The sequence below is a fragment of the Pongo pygmaeus genome, chromosome 5, assembly GCF_028885625.2.
Source record: "Pongo pygmaeus isolate AG05252 chromosome 5, NHGRI_mPonPyg2-v2.0_pri, whole genome shotgun sequence".
NCBI classification, from domain to species: Eukaryota; Metazoa; Chordata; class Mammalia; order Primates; family Hominidae; genus Pongo; species Pongo pygmaeus.
Genome location: NC_072378.2, coordinates 28,978,094 through 29,000,033, shown reverse-complemented (window position 1 = coordinate 29,000,033; position 21,940 = coordinate 28,978,094). Strand labels below are relative to the sequence as shown.

At 38.3% G+C, this 21,940-nt stretch overlaps 1 protein-coding gene and 1 pseudogene across 1 annotated transcript; both read left to right on the top strand.

The window, feature by feature from the left end:
* Window positions 1-1,922: 1,922 nt before the first annotated feature.
* LOC129038754 (putative olfactory receptor 2B3) lies at window positions 1,923-3,028 on the top strand. The gene has a single exon (XM_054492144.2). It carries the CDS (start codon window positions 1,988-1,990, stop codon window positions 2,927-2,929), a length of 942 nt encoding a protein of 313 aa, XP_054348119.2. The 5' UTR covers window positions 1,923-1,987; the 3' UTR covers window positions 2,930-3,028.
* Window positions 3,029-14,691: 11,663 nt separating this feature from the next.
* On the top strand, window positions 14,692-15,287 carry LOC129038753 (GTP-binding protein SAR1a-like; annotated as a pseudogene).
* Window positions 15,288-21,940: the final 6,653 nt, after the last annotated feature.

Below are 21,940 nucleotides of genomic sequence, written 5' to 3'. Positions count from 1 at the left end.
TTCACAATACTCTCTTTTTATCAATTCAGAGATTGTTTTTTAATGTAGCACAAGAATGTTCATTCATTTGCCCAGGATCACACAATCCAGTAATAAAACCCTGGCAGATTCTGGCTCCAGAGGCACTGTACCTAACAGCTAACTTTTAACAGTGATTTTTTTTAATGCTACTAAGTAGAAAGACAATGTGATACTTTCTTCCTGTTTTTATTTGTATTTCTTCAATAATGAAAAAGTTATAATCTTTTATATTTTCGCTGTCATTTTATGTTGTTTTCTTCCCCAAACTGCTTATTTATGTCCATTGCTCATTTTTTTTCCATTGGACTTTTGATCTTTTTCTTATTATTATGTAATAATCTTTATATTTTAATATAATAACCATTTTTTCCATAAACATTGTATATTTTTCTATCGTGTCATTTATGTTTTATCTTTCTGTGTAGTCTTTTTCTGATATAAAAATTGTATTATGAGTAAAAATTGTATATATTTATAGTGTACAATATGATGTTTTGATATATGTGTACATTATAAAGTGGCTAAATCAAGTTATCTAACATATGTATTACCTTAAATATTTATCATTTTGTAAATTTACGTGGACATTCAAAAAAGCCTAATCTCATATTCTCTTCTATTTTTCAACCAAAGGTGTATTACTATTATTTGCCAAGAAATAATGTATATCTATAGCTAAAAAAAAAATCATATATAATGGAAGAAGTTAAAAATCTCAAGATCATCTCTGTTCATTTTCATTTATTCATTCCATTATCAAATTATATTTTATATATCAGTGTTTTTACTCTGGAAAAGTTATCTTATTCTGTGGTAAATTGTGTCAATACTTATTTTCTCTTCTCTCTTCGGTCTATCTTTCTATTTTTATGCTTGCAAATTCAAATGGTGTAAATCACCTCAATGACATTTCACTTAAACATGCAAAGTAGACTGAAGAAACTTAGGTGCACTTAGGTAATATAACTAAATAACTGATGACTTTTACACACTGAAGAAAATCAACTTGAATGTATGACTTTTGGTTTGTTTCTATTTTAATTTATGACCACTTTTGTGCTGTATGCCGTCATTCTTATTGTACTATCTGTGTATTTAGGGGGAAATATGGTATAAAAGAAAGAATGGTCTTTAAATCCTAGCTGTTAGTCTTGACCTCACCAATAATGAGTGTGCAAATTATTTATTCTTACTGAATCACAGAAGCAATAAAATGCAAACCATGACTGTGAGGGGTTTGATGAGAATTACGAAGAATGTATTTCACACACTGAGCAGTTTCTGGCACATGTTAAGTAAAGTAACAATTATGTTATCAGTTTTGCTATTTTAATTAAGGTATTTGCAGATGGGGAGATGACACCCATGGTCATTACTATATATCACAAGTAACCATAATTTTATTACTAATACCCGTGGTAGTTCTTTGTGGAAATGGACCTACATGCATGGCATTTAGGAGAAAGACACAACTCAAAAAAACATGTAAAGATGTTACTAAAAGAAGCAAAATTTCTTTAGATCAATTGCAGATTTAGATTCAACTCTTATAACCTCTATATTACTCAGCATTTTCAGTCCAAATTTAAAATAATTGGAGTAAAAGTAATATTTCTTTCTAAACTGTTTATTAAGATAGGTTAGGAGGTAAGAAGAGAGAACATAAAATGCATTGAGAACTCACAATTTTCCATGTGTTATGCATATGTTACATACTTTATGTCATTTAAATGTAATGATTTTCTTTAAAGTAATTTAAACACTACTGAAAACACAGGAACTACTTTTAAGCTTAAACATAACCATATTATACTTCACAAGGGCTTTATTCACTTGACTGTAAATTGTATTTGATGCTGAGCTATTCACTAAATTTAATTCAGTTCCAATAAGAGTATTCAATAAACATACATTGATTGCTTTCCTATCTTACATTTTTTTAGGAGTGCGAAATAAGTGAGTCATCATGAATTGGGCAAATGAGAGCTCCCCAAAAGAGTTTATATTACTTGGCTTCTCAGATAGGGCTTGGCTACAAATGCCCCTTTTTGTGGTCCTGTTACTATCATACACAATCACCATATTTGGCAATGTGTCCATCATGATGGTGTGCACTCTGGATCCCAAACTTCATACGCCCATGTATTTCTTTCTCACTAATCTCTCCATCTTAGATCTCTGCTATACCACAACTACAGTCCCTCATATGTTGGTAAATATTGGTTGCAACAAAAAGACCATCAGTTATGCTGGCTGTGTGGCCCAACTCATCATCTTCCTGGCCCTAGGTGCTACTGAGTGTCTCCTTCTGGCTGTTATGTCCTTTGACAGATATGTGGCTGTTTGCAGACCCCTCCACTATGTAGTCATCATGAATTATTGGTTCTGCCTAAGGATGGCAGCCTTCTCATGGCTCACTGCTTTCGGCAACTCAGTGCTGCAGTCTTCCTTGACTCTTAACATACCACGCTGTGGTCACCAGGAAGTGGACCACTTTTTCTGTGAGGTACCTGCACTTCTCAAGTTGTCATGTGCTGACACAAAGCCTGTTGAGGCTGAGCTCTTCTTCTTTAGTGTACTAATTCTTCTAATTCCAGTGACACTGATCCTCATCTCCTATGGCTTCATAGCTCAAGCAGTATTAAAAATCAGGTCAGCAGAAGGACGGCAAAAAGCATTTGGGACATGTGAGTCCCACATGATTGTGGTGTCCCTCTTTTATGGAACAGCCATTTATATGTATCTTCAACCACCTTCATCCACCTCTAAGGACTGGGGAAAGATGGTTTCCCTCTTCTACGGAATCATCACACCCATGTTGAACCCCCTCATCTACAGCCTTAGAAACAAAGATATAAAGGAGGCCTTCAAGAGGGTGATGCCAAGAATCTTTTTCTGTAAGAAATAAGAAGTACTCCATTGCGATGAGAATCTTGTTAGTCTTTCCTTATCTTCAATGATGGTAATGACCTTTGAACTCATTTTCCTATTTTCCAGGCTCTGGTGATTTCACTGAATTCTGTCAACAGTTAGAAAATCCTTCCTCTGTTGGCTGGGCACAGTGGTTCACACGTGTAATCCCAGTACTTTGTGGGGGCCAAGGTGGGCAGATCACATGAGGTCAGGAGTTCGAGACCAGCCTGGCCAACATGGCGAGACCCCATCTCTATTAAAAGTACAAAAAAATTAGCAGGGCATGGTGGTGCGCGCCTGTAATCCCAGATACTCAGGAGGCTGGGGCAAGAGAATCGCTTGAACCCAGGAGTCAGAAGTTGCAGTGAGCCCAGATCGTGCCACTCACTCCAGCGTGGGTGACAGAGTAGGAATCTGTCTCCGGAAAAAAAAAAAAAAAGGAAAGAAAGAAAAGTCTTCTTCTGTTTAGGAAGCAATGCTGAACCCATATGACATGCCTTCAAAGTTAGAAACTCCTTTCTTTTCAGAAGTTCCCCCAATGTACTCTGTTCCTTGAGACAAGTCATGCCAATTTCCTATCAACTTCAAGGTAGTCAGGAGACTTTGATGGATTGCCTTCCCATTTGTATACTACTATTCTACAACCATTCTGTCTACGCATTTAGTTAGGGATTTTAATATCTTTATAATTAAATTACCAGTTATTCCAAGCCAAAAATTATTCCATCAGAATCAAAGTCTTCAAACATTTTGAACCCTCTGATCTCTTGATAAAATTCATCGTATGCACCTTTTCAGAACTGTTTTCGGTATATAATTTGGCTTCAATCTAGCTGGGTTTGTTTTTGTTTTGTTTGAGAATGAATTTCACTCTTTTTTTTTTCTTTTTTTTTTTTTTTTTAATTTATGAAGTATTTATTGATCGTTCTTGGGTGTTTCTCGGAGAGGGGGATATGGGAGGGTCATAGGATAATAGTGGAGAGAAGGTCAGGAGATAAACACATGAACAAAGGTCTCTGGTTTTCCTAGGCAGAGGTCCCTGCGGCCTTCTGCAGTGTTTGTGCCCCTGGGTACTTGAGATTAGGGAGTGGTGATGACTCCTAAAGAGCATGCTGCCTTCAAGCATCTGTTTAACAAAGCACATCTTGCACCGCCCTTAATCCATTTAACCCTGAGTTGACACAGCATATGTTTCAGAGAGCATGGGGCTGGGGGAAAGGCCATAGATCAACAGCAACCCAAGGCAGAAGAATTTCTCCTAGTCAGAACAAAATGGAGTCTCCTATGCCCACCCCTTTCTACACAGACACAGCAACAATCTGATCTCTCCTTCCTTTCCCCACACTTCCTCCCCTTCTCTTCAACAAAACCGCCATCGTCCTCATGGCCCGCTCCCGATGGTCGCTGTCTCTTTGGAGCTGTTGGGTACACCTCCCAGACAGGGCAGCCGGGCAGAGGCGCTCCTCACGTCCCAGACAGGGCGGCCGGGCAGAGGCGCTCCTCGCTTCCCAGACGGGGCCGCCCGGGCAGAGGCGCTCCTCTCCTCCCAGACGGGGCGGCTGGGCAGAGGCGCTCCTCACTTCCCTGAGGCGGCCGCCCGGGCAGAGGCGCTCCTCGCTTCCCAGAAGGGGCCGCCCGGGCAGAGGCGCTCCTCGCTTCCCAGACGGGGCCGCCCGGGCAAAGGCGCTCCTCACTTCCTCCCAGACCGGGTGGCAGCCGGGCAGAGGCGCTCCTCACCTCCCAGACGGGGCGGCCGGGCAGAGGCGCTCCTCACCTCCCAGACGGGGCGGCCGGGCAGAGGTGCTCCTCACTTCCTCCCAGACGGGGTGGCGGCTGGGCAGAGGTGCTCCTCACCTCCCAGACGGGGCGGCCGGGCAGAGGCACTCCTCCGGTCCCAGACGGAGTGGCCAGGCAGAGGCGCTCCTCACCTCCCAGAGTGGGCGGCCGGGCAGAGGCGCTCCTCACTTCCCAGAGTGGGCGGCCGGGCAGAGGCGCTCCTCACTTCCCATAGGGGGTGGCAGCCGGGCAGAGGCGCTCCTCACTTCCCAGATGGGGCAGCTGGGCAGAGGTGCTCCTCACTTCCTCCCAGACGGGGTGGCGGCCAGGCAGAGGCGCTCCTCACCTCCCAGACGGGGCGGCTGGGCAGAGGCGCTCCTCACCTCCCAGAAGGGGTGGCTGGGCAGAGGCGCTCCTCACTTCCCATATGGGGTGGCAGCCGGGCAGAGGCGCTCCTCACTTCCCAGATGGGGTGGCGGCCAGGCAGAGGCGCTCCTCACTTCCCAGATGGGACAACCGGGCAGAGGCGCTCCTCACTTCCTCCCAGACGGGGTGACGGCCAGGCAGAGGCGCTCCTCACCTCCCAGACGGGGTGGCCGGGCAGAGGTGCTCCTCATCTCCCAGACGGGGCAGCCGGGCAGAGGCACTCCTCACTTCCTCCCAGACGGCGTGGCAGCCGGGCAGAGGCGCTCCTCACATCCCAGAGGATGGGCGGCCGGGCAGAGGCGCTCCTCACTTCCCAGATAGGGCGGCCAGGCAGAGGGGCTCCTCACATCCCAGACGATGGGCGGCCAGGCAGAGATGCTCCTCACTTCCTAGACGGGGTGGCGGCGGGGCAGAGGCTGTAATCCCAGCACTTTAAGAGGCCAAGGCAGGAGGCTGGTAGGTGGAGGTTGCAGCGAGCGGAGATCACACCACTGCACTCCAGCCTGAGCACCATTGAGCGTTGAGTTAGCGAGACTCCGTCTGCAATCCCAGCACCTCGGGAGGCCGAGGCAGGCAGATCACTCGAGGCCAGGAGCTGGAGACCAGCCCGGTCAACACGGCGAAACCCCGTCTCCACCAAAAATACAAAAACCATCCAGGCGTGGGGGCGCGCGCCTGCAATCCCAGGCACTGGGCAGGCCGAGGCAGGAGAGTCACAGGAGCCCGAGGCAGGGAGGTTGCAGCGAGCCGAGATCATGGCAGTACAGTCCAGCTTCGATAACAGCGGGAGACCGAAAAAAGAAGGAGAGGGAGACCGAAGGGGAGGGGGAGGGGGAGGGGGAGGGGGAGGGGGAGGGGGAGGGGGAGAGGGAGCCGAATTTCACTCTTGTTGCCCACGCTGGAATGCAATGGCACGATCTCGGCTCACTGCAACCTCCACCTCCTGGGTTCCAGCGATTCTCCTGCTTCAGCCTTCCGAGTAGCTGGGATTACAGACGCCTGCCACCATGCCCAGCTAATTTTTTGTATTTTTAGTAGAAACGGGGTTTCTTTGTGTTGGCCAGGCTCGTCTCGAACTCAGCCTGGTCAGGCTGGTCCTGACCTCAGGTGATCCACCCATCTCGGCCTCCCAAATTGCTGGGATTACAGGCATGAGCCACTGCACCCAGCCAATCTAGCTGGTTTTAAACCAGCTAAGTGTGTGCATCTCAATCTGGAAACCTTAAATGTCAGTTGAGTTTTATTTCAAATTCTATTTTCAATTCATCTCTTTATTCCTCTGGATAGCATTTATCCTTTCTTCCCCTTTTGTTAAATTCCTTATTTGTCCCAAGTTCTACCTCAGGTGTGTGGAATCTTTTCTAAATTATAGAGCTAATTATAGAAATGTTAATGGGAATCCTTTTTTCTCATATTGTACTGAATTAGCTTACTCTTTATCTGTGGTAGTCATTCAATAAACATTTATTGTTCACAAGACAGCAGTAGTCCAGAGGAGAAATATCACAGTTCCTCTGCTGAAGAAATGTGCTAGTTCCGGAAGGCAATGATCCTTAAACTGAGACATTTAAATGATTGTTTACAGTTAGTAATGTAAGGACACAGATGAGGCAACATTTTAGGCAACAGAGAAAGCTTTACAAAACAAAGCATTTCATCATTACAAGTAATTTAGCACAGTTAAACAATACAAAACCAGGCAAGATGAGGCTGATGATGTAATATAATTATATATTATATATAGTTCTATATCACATATAATTATGATAATATAATGATATATTATATATAATTATAATATAATATATATTTATATATATTATATATAATATATATAAATATAATATATATTTTTATATATTTTATATATAATATAAATAATATATATTATATAAATATATATTATATATAATACATATTATATATATGTATTATATATAATATATTATATATAAATATATATAAATATATATAAATTAATATATTATATATATTTATAAATATATATAAATTAATATATTATATATATTTATAAATATATAAAAATATATAAATATAATATATTTATATAAATATAATATATATTTATATAAATATATATAATATATAATATATAATATAATATATAATATAATATATAATATATAATATAATATATATAAAATTATATATAATTAATTACATAATATATTTTTATATTATATAATAATATATATAATTATAATATATAATATAATATAATAATTAATTATATTATATATAATTAAATTATATTTAAATTTAATTTAAATGTCATATCAAATATTAATATTTAAATGACATTTCAAATAAGTGGAAAAAGAAGAGACTGAAGAAATGTCTGTTGAGTTTTATTTCAAATTCTATTTCAATTCATCTCTTTATTCCCCTGGAGAGCATTTCTCCTTTTTTTTCCCTTTTGTCAAATTCCATATTTGTCCCAAGTTCTACCTCAGGCATGTGGAATGTCCTCTTAATTATAGAGCTAATTATAGAAATGTTAATGGGAATCATTTTTCCTATATCGATCATATATTGATAAAACACAAAAAACGAAAGAACACAAAGGGATCCACCTTTTACCTGGATCTCTGTTGTTACCCAATCTACCTTTACGCACTTCTCCCAACTCACTACCAATGGAGTTTGGGTTTTTTCGTGTGCATTGTATCAGAAAATATTCCCATGTTTTCTGGTATTTAAAACATAATTGAAATAGCTGCAAATTGGGCCGGGCATGGTGGCTCACACCTGTAATCCCAGCACTTTGAGAGGCCGAGGCAGGTAGATCACGAGGTCAGGAGATCAAGATCATCCTGGATAACACGGTGAAACCCCGTCTCTACTAAAAATACAAAAAAATAGCCGGGTGTGGTGGCAGGCGCCTGTAGTCTCAGCTACTCCGGAGGCTGAGGCAGGAGAATGGCGTGAACCTGGGAGGTGGAGTTTGCAGTGAGCCGAGATAGCGCCACTGCACTCCAGCCTGGGCGACAGAGCAAGACTCCATCTCAAAAAAAAAAAAAAAAAAAAAAAAAAAAAAGCTGCAAATTTAATTTCACCATGGAAGTGTATTAAAATCCATTTAACCACTTTTCTATTGTTGAACATTTACACTCCTTGTTTTGATTATTATTACTACTACTGCCAATAATTCAGTATCAATTTGTGTCTAAATGTCAGTTTATATTCTGAAAAACTGAATTACTGGCTCAAATTATAAATTTCTTAGAAGATCTAAGAGTTAATAGATATGGTCAAATTGTGCTGTAGAAATTTTGTAACATTCCACATTCCCAGATAGATCACTGTATATAGTAAATGAAAGTGGTTGCTTCATGAGCTTTTGCAAACTCTGGGAGTTTTCATCTTTTGATGAACATGCCAATTTTAGAAGCAGAAACATTATCAAGTTCCTATTTGTTATTTCCTTGACTATTTTGAAAGTAGCATATTTTTCATAAATTGAATACATTAGGAATGTTTATAAATATTTTATTTTTTCTCCCCTTCTAGGCAGATGATAAAATTGCACATCCCAGTCCTATCAAATGCAGACCTGGCTGTTTAATATGATATGCCAATAAAATGTGAACAGAAATGATGTGGGTCATTTTTTGATGACTTCAAAACCTAGTACATACTCTGCCATGTTCTCTTTCCCTCTGGCAATCAAAACAATATTCCAGGTAGGTTCTCAATCAGCCTGAAACAAATGTTAGGAAATTAAAATATGAGACACTGGCAAAAGGATCACATGGAAGATGATGAGGAATATGATAGTAAAGCTTGAAACTGAGAGGGGCCAAGATGGTCAGTGACACAGCCAGGAAGAACATCTTCCACAACAGACCAGGACATCAGGAAGACTGGCATACTCCGAGCCGATCTTCCGAGGGAAGGCATTGAGAGTGGACAGAGGGAGGACGTAGAACCTGGGCTGGAGGGTGAGAAACCTGGGAACTTTGCACGGAGCTGCAGAGTACCTGGACTCGTTTCTGGCACATGTTCTTGGCCCGCAGTGACTCCTGGGGAAGAGGTCCGTTGAACACACGAGGAATGGCCACTCTCGCCACAGACCTCCAGAATGCCAGCTGCAGGAGACCCCATGACCCCCTCGGACACTTGAGCTGGCAGGGAGAGCTATTTGGAAAGGTGGCAAGGACAGGACTTCAGCCTGTGAAAAGCCCAGAGGGTTTGACGCAGGAATGGCTGCAGTGGAGCATGGCCAGAAACGCCCATTCCCCCAAAGCTCACCATGATCCTCTAGGTGGTCTCAGCCTATGGTAACTGCCAGACCTGAACGGAGCAGAGCTATCTTACCTGTGGGATGGGAACAGTCTAATCTGAGTGCTCCCTTGTCTGCTGGCCTCTCCTGGGGTAGACTGGCTAAAGAAAATGTGCTACATATACACCATGGAATACTAAGCAGCCACAAAAAAGAATTAGATGATGCCCTTTGCAGGAACATGGATGGAGCTGAAGACCATTTTCTTAAGCAAACTAACATAGGCACAGAAAACCAAATACTTCACACTCTCATTCATAAGTGAGAACTAAACACTGAGTACACATGAACACAAAGAAGGGAAAAGTAGACTCTGAGGCCTACTTGAGGGTGGTTTAGTTTTTTAGGACTAAAAAACTACCTATCATATACTATGCTTATCACCTGGGTGATGAAATAGTCTATACAAAAAACCCCATGACATACGACTTACCTACGTAACAAACCTGCACATGTACCCTTGAACCTAAAATAAAAGTCTAATAAAAAAAGAGGGAGATTGAAATTATGGTGCCAGGTTTGGTGGCTCACACCTGTAATCGCAGCACTTTGGGAGGCCAAGGTGGGCAGACTGCCTGAGCTCAGGAGTTCAAGACAAGCCTGAGCAAAGTAGTGAAAACTCATCTCTACAAAAAATACAAAAATTCATTGGGTGTAGGAGCAAACACTTGTAGTGCCAGCTACTAGGGCATGCTGAGGCAGAAGGATCACCTGAGCCTGGGAGGTTAAGGCGGCAGGGAGCCAAGATCACACCACTGCAGAGTGCAGACGGAGGAGACCCTGTCTCAAAAAAAAGAAAGAAAGAGAAGAAAGAGAGAAAGAAAGAAAAAGAAAGAAAGAAAGAAGAAAGAAAGAGAGGGAGGGTGAAAGAAAGAGGAGAAAAAAGAAAGAAAAGAAATAAAGAAACAAAGAGAAAGAAAGAGAGAGAGAGAAAGAAAAGAAAAGAGAGAGTAAGAGAGAGAGGGAGGGAGGGAAGGGAAAGAAGGAAAGAAAAAGGGAAGGAAGGAAGGAAGGAAAAAGGGAAGGGAGGGAGGGAGGAAGGGAGACTAAAGTGATCCATGTTATACAATAAGGAAATATTTCATAAACTATCACCTGCAATAACTTAGAAGGCAGATAATGAACCTAACAATTGGGTGGAACCCAAGGGTTATGAAGAACAATGGATGGAGGAGCTACTTTCCAATGAGTGGGATATAGGGACATTTCCAAACTCACATTTGGAACACCTCACAATAACTGCCCAGTGGTTACAGTGATTGTTTAACTTATGGGAAGACATTTTAAGGGCCAGAGTGTGTTTTGCAACTTTTATTTCCCTCTATCACAACAATCTAGAGAACCTTGGATAGCGTCTACTTCATCAGTTTGGATCCCTAATGCACAATGACATGGATGAGTCCCTAGCAACATTCAATAAACACAAAACATAAGCAGAAATGAAATCTTTGTTGGTTTAAGCCATTATGATGGACTTGTTTACCAGTATATGTTAATTGGCCATTTTTTTAAAAAAAATAATATTATGGAGAAATACTCACTGTTAAGTGGTGGAGAAAACTCAAGAAACGATTCTACACTTAGAACATGACCCTAATTTTATGTATACCTATATGTGTAAGAAAGCACTAGAAATAAATTCACCAAGCTAACTGTGATGAGGTAAGTGATAGGATATCAGGAAATTTTTATTCCAGGCTTCCTATTTTTCTATATTTTCTGATTTCATCATACAATTTCTTAAGTATTAGGAAAAAGTCTAAACATCATAAAACTAGTGCTCTAAGTCTATTTCACCTTGAAAAGTCTTGCATTAATGTTTATTTGCTTCCCATTAGGCACTATCTTAAAACCATAATAACCTAAAGTTGAATTTTATTTGAAATAAAAATTATTGATAGTGAAATTTTTATTAATGTATTTATAAATTTGGCAACTAATTTCAGAAACATCTACTCCAACCTTCAAGCTTACCATTAATAATTTCCCAAAGTCTTCTTAAAAATAATTTTATAAATATTTATACTTTGGGGGGCATTAGTAACTTAAATAACAAAAATAAGGTGAGTTGAGCTCTAAAATTTAAATCACCATCAATGTTCTAAAATATTTTTATATTACTCATATCTATATTATTATCACATACCACCTAAATCAGAGACACTTAAATTTTCTCTACCTTCCTAAGATAAGCACACATCCAGAGCAAAGATATTATATATATATAGTATATACAGATATTAAAATAGTTATAAATTTGCCTAAAGGTTTTCAGTTGCTTACTATACATACAGATTTTGCTATTTGCCGAGTATTTGTTAGTGAATAAGACAGACACAATTCCTTCCCTCACAATCTTTATAGTCTAGTGGGAGAAAGAAAACAAATAATAATACTAAACATGTAATTACAAGTTGTACTAAGTACTATAAAGTAAAACTGACAAGGCTTCATGAATAAAATGGATGGGTGATTAGTTTAAACCAGGAAAGGTTCAAGGAAAGCTCTTCTAGGTAAGTGTCATTTAGGCTCAGATCTATAAGTGAAGTATTAAATTCTTCAGAGTAGACAAAACAGCAGGTGCTAAGGCCTTGATCTGGCAGGAAGTATCATAACCACAAGTGTTCTTTTTATTGTCATCTTTTTATTTAATGTAGTTTACTATATTTTACATTTATAATGTATTTTTAATATAATTTTTAAAGTTGCAAGTATAATACAGAACTTTAAATACCCTTTTCCAGAGTCATCATTCATTTACATTTGCCTTACTTTTATACATATGTAATATATAAATATAGTTTTCATATCTATGAAATTTTTCCCAAACTTTTTATTACTACATACACTTTAGTGTATAGTTGCTAAGGACATTAACTTACATACATAACCAGTACAATCATAAAAACTGGGACATTTTACAGTCATATAATACTATTATGTAATCAATAGTTCATATTCAGATCTTGTTAATTATCTCCAAAATGTTCTTTATATTTTCTCCCATTCAGGAGCCAATAATGATGCAACATTTCAGAAAAGTGTATAAGGATAGTTTGTCTTAAAATTGATGCTGTTAACTTTAGTCACTTGACTAACATGGTGTCCCCCAGATCTCATTATGCTTTTTTTCCTGAGAAATTAATAAGTAATTTGTGGGAGACAGCATAACTCTGTAAATGTCTTAAACTTTCACCCACTAATTTTAACATCTCTTAATAATTCTCCAATCCTAGTATGCCCTATTTATTAATTGATGCGCCATAAGAGTTTTCCCTTTTCCCCCTTCATGTATTCACTTTTTTATATTTTTATCAGTATATATTCATAAATTTCTATTTTATATCGCTATTTTACCTTTTTTTATTATTATAGTTTAAGTTCTGGGGTACATGTGCAGGACGTGAAGGTCTGTTACATAGGTATACATGTGCCATGGTGGTTTGCTGCACCCACCAACCCGTCATCTACATTAGGTATTTCTCCTAATGCTATCCCTCCCCTAGGCCTCCACCCCTGACAGGCCCCAGTGTGTGATGTTCCTCTCCCTGTTCCATGTGTTCTCATTGTTTAACTCCCACTTATGAGTGAGAACATGCAGTGTTTGGTTTTCTGTTCTTGTGTTAGTTTGCTGAGAATGATAGTTTCATTAACTAGATTAACTGTGTAGTAAGAATTTATCATTCGCTTTTCATTTCCACACCAGTAGGATGACATAAGGAAACTAATACAATCAAAAAGGATAATGTTTTAAAATTAAAGCTATAATAGGAAAATATATATATATATACACTGTATCCCTACATAAAGCTGAGGGTTACTGAGAATAAGTCAAATGTATTCATTAATGTCAATAATGAATTGGGTGGGAGTGGATTTAGACAGAAAAGAAATAAAAACAAAGGGTATACGTATATCAAATCATCACACTGTACACCTTGAATATATACGATCTTTATTGTCAATTAAATATTGTTTTAAAAAATAAAGGACCAGAAGCTGAATATAGTTGTAGAATGCAGCAAATGATGAAAACAAACGTGGGAGCGAAGAACAAGCCTGAGATGATCGGTGTGAACTTGGCTTGAAGGATTCCAGATTGCTAGATCTGCTGCTAATTGTTAAGCATGGGTGAAAAAAGCAATTACTTTAAAAACAAGCCCATGGCCAAAAGTTTTCAGGACCCATATTTTCAAAATTCCAGATTCCATGATTTTTAATCATGTTTAAATAACATTAATGTATGTTAATATCTTCTTGACACAATGTTTTTATGATTTAAATAAAATGAGGAACTTTAATGTAGTCAATGGAAGGTAAAAAGTCTATACTGTGTTGGGCTATTGTGGAAGAAATTATTGAAGACTTCTTTTGTCTGTATGTAGAACTAGGATTATGATGGCTCTATGGTGGCAGAAATCTAAAGAAATAATATCTTGAGAAAAACTATAAATAAAAGAAAATTAGATCTTGGCACCTAAAATAATAATCTTAATTTCCCCCTTGTGATCCAAGCAAATTTTTACAAAATTGTTGAGGCAGATTCAGTTTCCTTGGCGTCTCTTACTCCTGAGTCCATTATAAATAACAGGTGCCAAAATTTATCATTTCATTTTATTATGGCAAGAAAGTTAGAGGGAAGCATACCCATTAAGGAATTGATATAATGACTCTTACCAAGAAATTTCAACTGTATTATCAGTACAGGGAACAAAGTTTCACAGCTTTATAGAGTGAGTGGCAACCCTATAAAGTACTTTTTTAAAAGTACCTTTAGAACAAGATCGTGTCCTTTGCAGGGACATGGATGGAGCTGGAAGCCATTATGCAGGAACCATTATGCAGAAAACCAAACCCTGCATGTTTTCACTCATGGAATGATGAGCTGAGCAATGAGAAAACATGGACACAGGGAGGAGAACAACACACAGTGGGGCCTGTCTGGGGGTAGAGAGGGGAGGGAGAACATCAGGAAAAATAGCTAATGCATGCTGGGCTTAATACATAGGTGATGGGTTGATAGGTGCAGCAAACCACCATGGCACACGTTTACTTATGTAACAAACCTGCACATCCCACACAGGTATCCCAGAACTTAAATAAAATAAAATAAATTTTTTTAAAGTACCTTCCTTACCTCTAAAGAGTAAGTAGGTTTTCATATCTGAAAATATTTGGGGTGTGCTCTGAGGGAGGGCCTGGGCCACCCACCATTGCTGGAGGAGCCCTTCAGGCCATAGTAAGCATGAATAATGTCTTTCCTCTTTGAGTGGATCTACGATGGCTTCAGCAGTGTGCTCCAGTTCCTAGGACTCTACAAGAAATTTGGAAAACTTGTATTTTTGGGTTTGGACAATGCAGGCAAAACCACTCTTCTTCACATGCTCAAAGATGACAGATTGGGTCAACATGTTCCAACACTACATCCGACATCAGAAAAGCTAATAATTGCTGGAATGACTTTTACAACTTTTGATCTTGGTGGACACAAGCAAGCATGTCAGGTTTGAAAAAATTGTCTCCCAGCAATTAATGAGATTGTTTTTCTGGTGGATTCTGCAGATCATTCTGGCCTCATGGAATCTAAAGTTGAGCTTAATGCTTTAATCACTGATGAAATAATATCCAATGTGCCAATCCTTATCTTGGGTAACAAAATAGACAGAACAATGCAATCAGTGAAGAAAAACTCTTTGAGATATTTGGGCTTTCTGGACAGACCACAGGAAAGAGGAACATGGCCCTTTAGGAGCTGAACGCTCACCCCATGGAAGTGTTCATGTGCAGTGTGCTCAAGAGGCAAGGCTAGGGTGAGGGATTCTGCTGGCTCTCCCAATATATTGACTGATGTTTGGACAGTGAAAATAAGAGTTTTTTTTCTCTGGACTGATCCTATTCACAGCTTCTTCATGGACTTTTCTAACAGAACAATGAAAGGTCTCCAATCATGTCTAGCATTGAGAAGCCAAGAGTCACTGTCTACTCTCTCATCACCCAGTGGTGAAATGTTCTCTTCTCCACACTGTTGGGGAGGTAATGCTGCCCCATGTGCTGATGCAGGTCAGTATCCTAGGGCTTGGAAGCTGGCAGGGTTTGCTGAGTAAAGCTGTGTGCCATCATGGGGCAACTGAAAAGAAAAACACATCTCACCACTCTGGTTGATTTCAAAAGAAAGTGATTCTATTTTTAAAGAAAGTGTTGTTAATATAACTGATACCCCTTCTAACTTTTTGAGTTCAAAATTTACTTAGTCCAGAGTTTTCTATTCTTTTTTTAACTAATGAATGACATTTAGATACTTCATAAAATTATGAACAGATACACATTGGAGGCCAGACCTCATTTGGGTAAACTCACTCCTTCTGAGTTAGCAGGTTGGTGAGAGAAGCTCCCCTGAGCTCACCTGTCTCTCTAACTGCCTTGGAGAAGGTGGCATTACCTTGTGAACAGAGAACCAGAAAAGGGGCAGAATCCTGGCTTTGCAGTTATGGCAGGTTTCCACTGTGTTAAGCTAGGGTCATTCCTTCTCAAGCAATGTGTAGCAGATCGTTCACTATCGAGCAGTTAATTATAGTGTAAGTTATTGTTATTATTCTTATTGATAAAGTTATAGGCTTCAGCCAGTCTTTACTTTTATACTTTGGTGAAATTTTATTTCCCTCTATAGCACCTTCCTTTTTTTCAGTTATAAAAAGTAACTTTCACCTCATGAAAGAGTTGAGAACATCTCTTACGTTGTCACATACTGCAGGTGTGTCAGTTACTTTTGCACAGATTCTAGAGGAAAATTTTTCTGAATAGGAAGACAGGACAAAGTTAACAGCTTAAGGGCTCTTAATTTTGTGAGTTGAGGACTTAAATGTATTGTAGCACTTGTCTGAATGCAGGAAAAATTTACTCACTGGGCTTTAAAATTTCCACTTGCAGAATTTGGTCTCTATTGGATTTTTCCTGAGCTCTTTGTCTTACAACTTATCTCCTTAGATATCTACATTGCTGTGTTTAAAGTAAAGGTTAACATCTGTAACTTTTCCAGGTGTGTTTGTGTGGAGTTTTTTAATATGAAATTGCCTTTCCCCATTGTAGAAATAAGCGGGGGGGAGACACTAACTCAAAAACTTTCTGTAGAGCTGTTCCTCTGGAAGCAGCATCACTTATTGGCAGTAAAGACTCAGGATAAAAGCAACAGCATCCCTACCACGGTGATGAGGATTGATTTTATAGCATTCCATTTTCTTAGTGTCACATGTGAAATTGGATTTTTATGATCTTAACCTAAATTATACCCTTGTAGTAAAAGATCAAAAGATAAGATCTCCTAGGAAAAGACAGGAGATAGGAGATGAAAAGTTAGGAGGATATCTTTATTCTAATGTGAGGGTAGGGAAAATGTGGATAACATATTACTGGGGAGAGAGTATAGTTATTTAGTTGGAGTTCTCAGTCTTCAGTACTGACTTGTTGGGGAAACATACTTTTTCACTGCCAGGTACTGAATGCAGAGGCTCAGTGAAGTATATTTCTGGGAAGTGCATGCATTTCATTTATTAGCAAGCATAGCTGGATTAAGATAAAATTGTTTGAAAAGGGGTTAAAGCCTTAACTGAACAAATCTAGCTAACAGTGAATGAACTAGATAGTTAACTTGCATTTTTTTTTTTTTTATTTTCCTTTGGTTAAAGGTTCCCCATACTTCTCTTATCAGAGACATGAGAAGTATGATTGCTTCCATGTTGGTTTTCTTACTTTTAGTTTCAGATTTTTTTACCCCTATTTGTCCCTAGTAACTTTGTTGCAAGCTAGAAAACTGTGGGTTCTATATAGGGCAGCTGCTGTGAGGAGCTCAGCTCTAAACACAGGATCAGCGCCTTGTACAGGAATTCTCATGAATTAAGATGTTTCATTCTGTTTTATCAGAGTGCATGTATGTCCTATTTCAGAAAAAGTAAAACAGTCATTTACAAAAGAAAGTCAATCTGTATCCTAAGCATTTTAATTAAAAGTTAAAGCATTAATAAATAAATAAACAATAAATCAAAAGATTTGGGATCCTTTCAATCAAATAAATAAATAACTATTAAAGACCTCTGATATGACATAAAGCCACTGAATACAGAAAGAACATTCAATCTTTATCCCCAATTAACACTGAATTCTGATGGAAGAAAAAGATTAATGTTCTTTTTTGCAAGAAAAGAGGGTACCACTAAAAAATATCAACACTGATTTAGGTAACTGTTGTACATGAGTAGAAATGATCTATTTAGCTTGATTGATTTAATCTTTTTATACAACCACATGCATGTTGTGATCTCCTTATGAAAATTTGCATACTAAAAAAACTATTTTAAAAAAGGCTACTCTGGGCACACTGCCTATAGGATACCCCTGCTAGGCAAGGAGCAATTAAGAAAAGTATAAATAAATTGACACCTATTAATACTAATACTAATCATTATAATTTAAAACATTGAAACATGTTTTTGAAAAATAATCTGTGGTACTGTTTGCATTTGTGAGCATTTTCACTGATTAAAAACATATGTGTACTGATATTAAAATCTAGAAATCATTAACGTCAGATTCAAGACAAGGGATCTGAGTAATGTAGGGAAATAAAATGGTAGAAAAAATAACCCTTCTGAGACTTCTTATGGGAATATAAGGACATGGTTAATATTTGGATACAAAGCGAAGAAAAATTAACTATCAGATATAGACTTAAAATCAAACAAGAAACTGTATTTCATGAAAATAACCAACCCAACATTGAGTATTGGACTTAATAAAGTGTGTTCACACATATGGTGCTAATTAATCTCCACCACAGAGCAAGATAGGTAAAGAAGTTTCTGAATATTTAAGCAAGACCTAAAATGTACATGTATTAACAATTGGGAAGTGGACTAAATCTAGATTTTCTAATGTCATTCTTGTTTCTTTTCTACTATGCCAGTATTGTTCAAATTTTTTACCATTACCTATAGTAAGGAATATATTGTACATCAGAATCCAGGTCATACAAACACATATATAAAATGAGTGATGAGAATAAGTAAAATAAATCAATAAAATAGTATATAACTGTGTAATAGATTACAACTCTCAGTGTGAAAAGCACTAACATAACATCATACTGTATAAGTGCCGATACTTTAATGACCTCGTATCACTTGGCTGTGCAATGAATTATCTTATCTTGTAAGTACTGAACATGTTGCAAGGAACCATTTCCTTTCAGCTGTGTGCTTCCTTTTATGACAAAAGTTTTATGTTGGCGATCGTCATTACAGGATTTGGTAAGAAGAGGTAAGGAATAGCACTATGTTGTTTCTATGCAAATCAGACTGATCTACGTGGAGCTCAGTGAGTTCTGAACTCACATACATCAACTCACAAATTGAACCAGAACATGACCAGAGCCAGCAGATTTTGGATGAAAGAAATTAACACATGTGTTAGTTAGCATGGGTAGTTCTTGGGCATTCTTTAAAATTATTCATTTCTCCATTTGATTCATTTTTCTAATATAAGATTAATTATGTTTCCCATTACTTAATCATTATTCTGTAAAAGTTTGCTATATTGCATTTCTTGGGTAAGATACAGAGATTTGTTGATCTTCCTTTTAGAGGCACTAGAAAGGTAACATTTTGGCCTTTAGATATAATTTTTCATGCTTACAAGTGTCAAATCACATCAGTTTAGTTACTTCACAGAGAAAACCCCTTCATAACTCAGTTTATTTTACTTAACTGAATAAGTGGACTATCAGAAAAATTCAATACTAAAGTAAGCCTTTCCTTTCCCTCAAATCCACCAGCAAGAGCAATGACAGGAATCTGGGCAATGCAACTGCTCCAAAGATCTTCATTCTCTGGGGTTTCTTTGACCACCCCTAGCTGGAAATGTTTCTCTTCATAACGGGGCTTGTTGCTTATCTCTGCATACTGGTGGGCAACATCTCAATTATTGTGGTACCCAGGGGATATTTTAGGGGAGCACCAAATGCATCATTTTAGCTGTGATGTCTTTGGATCCTTACATTGCCATCTGCAAACACTTGAGGTACCCAGCTATCATGCATCAGCAACTCTGTGTCCTCCTAGTGGCCATGGCATGGCTAAGCAGTTTGGCCAACTCTACTTCAGTCATCCCTTGCCGTCCAGCTGCCACTAGGCGGTAACAAGATGGACGACTTTCTGTGTGAGGTCTCAGCAATGATCAAGATACCGTGTGTTGACACCACATTCAAGGTATCTATGCTCTCCATTGTGAGGATATTTTAGTCCCTCGTTCTCTAATTATTTTTGTTTACTATGGATTCATTGTAGCTACTGTGCTGAGGATTCAGTCCTCGGGGAAAGAAGGAGGTCTTCAACACATGTGGTTCTCATGATATTGTATCTCTCCTCTATGGGCCTGTAATTAGCATGTATGTACAGCCCTCTGCCAACTCCCAAGACAAAAACAAATTCATGTCCCTGTTCCACAGTTTGGTGACTCCTATGCTTAAACCCTTTTATCCACACTTTGAGCAACAGGGACATAAAAGGGGCAATGAGGAGGCTTCTTGTCTTTTTGTATCACCAGGAAGAGAACAAAAGTAATTATTTTTATACTCCACATTCTTCATATACAGGTCAGAAGATCTTCTGTTCTAAAATTACATGTTGATTTAACCTCCTCCAAAATTGTTAGCACACTTTACTACCCACCCTGTCTACATATATGCTTTTGTACCACACCAATATGGTTTGTTGGATATCATTTCAAGTGTGAATCCTAATCCTCAGATTGTCTGCAATTTGCATGGTAGTGAGAACCATGTCCTTATATTCCTTTGTATTTATCTAGAAATATCCATAGGCATCTAAAAAGTGGGCAATAAATAAATGTTAATAGACTGACTCATTTACTCAGAGCAAAAATCAAGTCCTATCATTTTATGTGTTACTTTGAAAAATATATATCAGTAATATAGACTGAAGTTTACCTTCTTGTTATTATGAATGTGATTTAAAGACTAATCTTTTATTTGCAAATTAACTCTTTTTTACGGATTGATTGCCAGCAAGATCAAATGGGTTAATATCTCATATTCCATAACTGACCCTCTCAACCACAAATTCACTGATCCTTTACAAATAAAATAATTCAAAAGCAATATCTGACTCTTTCCTATCGATCTTAATGGGATTTCTTCCTTTTGAGGTATTTGACTGAAGTAATTATTTCTAGGTTATCAGATGGAGAAGTTAAAATCTTCAGAAATTTCTATGTTGTCTCCTAATATTGAGAGCCACTCACCCTTCAATGGGAAGACAACCTACCTAGAATGAGAAAATTAGATGTATTTGGTAGGTAACCGAAGGATTAAATCGTCTCATCATTTAAAATCAGAATATTCAGCAGAAGGAAAATGGAAAAAGAAGGTAGAGCACAACCTGGGGACAAATATAAAATAAACTAGCTATCAGACCGTCAATTTTGAGATAGAGGTGACAAAGTAGAAAGTTTGATAATGATGTAAGAAGGCAGTGTTCTGTTGACTTTATCCATAACATCAACTCTCCTCATTATAAATCCATAATTTTTCTTATACTTCCTCTGCTCCCCTGTCTTTCAACTTGTGTTTAAGAAAAACATTTGTTTTTCTAACAACTACATACATTCATTTGAGGCCTTCACACATCTGCTCATCCTTCATGTATTTCCACTGTGCTCTTCTGAATGACAAGAACAAAATCTATTAACACACAATGTGCAAACCGCTGATACAGAAATATTATATATTATAGTTTTGCCCTTGTTGGAGACAAGGAAACATTACTCTTCTGGAGGAAAGTTGACTCCCTGGCATACCCACATGTCTGTAAGGACTAGGCCTGATTTCACTGTGTACCTCTCCTTCATAGTACTGAACTGTATTGAGAGAATGGGCTCTAAATAAGTATTTTTTAAATAAATGAATGAATGATAAGTATCACCCACTGTCCTAATTACCTACTATTAAAACCTATATAACAGAATCATGCAAAAATGTGTCATATACTAAACAATGAGTGTAGCAAAAGAGGTTTGTAGCTGATTTTTTTTTTAATTTTTTTATCTCCATAGGTTTTCAGGTAACAGGTGGTATTTGGATACATAAGTTCTTTAGTGGTGATTTGTGAGATTTTGGTGCACCCATCACCTGAGCAGTATACACTGAACCCAATTTGTAGTCTTTTATCCCTCCCTCCCTTCCTACACTTTCCCCCACCCAGTCCCCAAAGTCCATTGTATCATTCTTACGCCTTTGCATCCTCACTGCTTAGCTCCCTCTTATGAGCAAGAACATACAATATTTGGTTTTCCATTCCTGAGTTACTTCATTTAGAATAATAGTCTCCAATCCCATCTAAGTTGTTGTGAATGCAATTAATTCATTCCTTCTTATGGCTGAGTAGTATTCCATTGTATATATGTATACCACAGTTTCTTTATCTATTCGTTGAT

What these genes read in the sequence shown, in the direction of transcription:
- LOC129038754 (XM_054492144.2), top strand. Translation starts at nt 1,988, where the DNA reads ATGAATTGGGCAAATGAGAGCTCCCCAAAAGAGTTTATATTACTTGGC.